Raw genomic sequence first — 2,282 nt, forward strand, 5'->3', positions numbered from 1 at the left:
GTGTGTTTGATTCTTCCCTCTTTTTTTTTTTTTTTTTTTAAATCTATCACTGGAGGAGACAGCAGCCGGGCTCTCGGGTTGAAGCCCGAGTAGAGAGGGAGAGATGAGTGGAGCCAAAGCCCGCAGCGACGCAGCTCCTGTTGCTGAAAATYCCTGCGGCGGCGGCGGCGGCAGCAGCGGCGGAGGCGGGCACGCTTCTGCTGCGGTCCCTTCGCGGGAGCGCAAATCCGGCGGAGGCGTCCTGAAGAGGCTGAAGTCTCGGAGGAGCCAGGGGGACAGCAGGCCCGTCACGGAGGAGGAGCTGCGGACGAAAGGTGGACACATCTCTCCGGAGGATGTGCTGGGACTGCAGGCAGCCACCAGAGGTTCGAGTCTCTTTCATTATCGATGCCTGAATTAAACCCAAACGAAACATAAGCCCTTTGAAACTACTTGATGAAACTAAACAAAAGCACGTGACATGGATGTAGCTGCTGGGTGTGACGTCATTAGATCAGGCAGCCCTTGTTTCAGTATTTAATCAGCTTTGTGTGTGTGTAAATAGCAGCGAGTATAACAGGACAATAACTTTGTGACAATGTGTGACTTTGTTGTAATGACATYATATTATGAAGAAAACCATTTAATGTTTTGTAGAAAGCAGGCGCACAAACAGGAGTGTACAGTGAGGCCCTCACTGTGAACTAAATTATGTCAGGGCCTCTATGCTAATGCTATATTTACAGCAGTATTACAAAGTWAACAAAGCTGTAGCCTGAAAGCTTTGTTATGTGGGAGCAGCAAGATGATTGGTTGATTCAATAGGAAGCTCTATGATGTGAGAATTGTCTCTTGTTTTGCAGGGTACCTCTGCAAACCAGAGGACAACATCTATAACGTAGACTTTGTCCGCTTTAAAATCAGAGACCTGGAGACCAGCACCGTTCTGTTTGAGATCGCTAAACCTCCACATGCAGGTGCTGCCCCCTTTATTGCCCACTTTTATGTCACAGCTGGCTTAAAATAGAAGTTTTTAAGCAGGCTGCTGGGTTTTCGGTGTGAATCATGGGATGTGTCTTGTGCCAGATGACGACGAGGAGCACCGAGAGGGAGACGCCACCTCGGGACGGTTTGTGCGCTACCAGTTCACCCCGGCCTTCCTGCGACTGAGGACCGTGGGAGCTACGTGAGTGACTCATTTTCCACACACCTGTCCCAAAGACACACAAAAACAACAATTGAAAACAATTGCAGTCTTCCATCAGTGACACACCCCACTGGCTGTTTCTCCGTGCGCACACGCAACAACAACGTTATCATTTCAGGGCAACACACAGAGGTCTAACGTTTTTCCCTTTCTGTATTCGATCAGGGTGGAATTCACGGTCGGGAACCGGCCTCTGAACAACTTCCGCATGATCGAGAGGCACTATTTCCGCGATCACCTGCTGAAGAGCTTCGACTTTGACTTTGGCTTTTGTATCCCAAACAGCCGAAACACCTGCGAACACATCTACGAGTTCCCTCAGCTCTCTGAAAGCCTGGGTGAGTCACCTCTATTTAACATCGCACCATCAACAAGGACTATTTTTGGTGCTTTGCCGTCACTAGAGCAAGACGGCTCATTTTAAAAAAATGTTCTCTTTTCATACCTSGAGCGAGGCGGTGCCACATGGTGACTCTGACTCACCGCAGGCTGCTGATTGGTCAATCATCGTCTGTGGGCGTAATAATCTGCAGCAGTGCACTAATAATGGACACTCACACTTTCTTGTTTTATAAATCAATTAAGGGGCTTGACTTGAAACTTACATAACCTTTAAAGGCAATAAAGTCACTTTTAACCTTGGGTGCACAGATTGAAAATGTTGTGTGACTAATACTTYACGGTAGATAATCATATTTCTTCACTGATTTACAGTTCATTRTGTCACCACAGATCTGTCTCTAATCTCTAATCCACAATCATAYGTCTGTTTTGATAAAAGTCTTTGTTAAATCAGTAATGTAAGAAAGGAAATGTYTGTGTCTCGTGTAACTGCAGCTTCACGTGTTGCACTGACAGCTGAGCCGGCCCACAATATGCCTGCAGCAGAAAACCAGTCAGCTTTTATTTAACGTTGTGTTGTACTTCAAAATGAGATGGGAAAAAAAAATCTGATTCTGATTAAAGACACATTTTCTTTTCTGAGTCGGATTTTAGACACAAATCTGCTGGCTTATATGTAAATGAATTAATAAATAAATACAATTATAAATCCCATTTCTGGAAAAGTTGGAAAGTTTCTAACTCAGGGATTAAG

General features: G+C 45.6%; 1 protein-coding gene across 1 annotated transcript; it reads left to right on the forward strand.

Annotated features, from left to right (window-relative positions):
• Positions 1–16: 16 nt before the first annotated feature.
• LOC106518401 (protein unc-119 homolog B) lies at positions 17–1,524 on the forward strand (the record flags this gene model as incomplete). Its single annotated transcript, XM_014009686.1, is given in 4 exon segments — positions 17–365; positions 843–956; positions 1,066–1,165; positions 1,352–1,524. Coding segments are annotated over 4 exon segments (649 nt in total), but the record flags the coding sequence as incomplete, so codon positions are not given.
• Between the last annotated feature and the right edge of the window lie 758 nt (positions 1,525–2,282).

The sequence above is a fragment of the Austrofundulus limnaeus genome, unplaced genomic scaffold, assembly GCF_001266775.1.
Source record: "Austrofundulus limnaeus strain Quisiro unplaced genomic scaffold, Austrofundulus_limnaeus-1.0 Scaffold60, whole genome shotgun sequence".
NCBI lineage: Eukaryota > Metazoa > Chordata > Actinopteri > Cyprinodontiformes > Rivulidae > Austrofundulus > Austrofundulus limnaeus.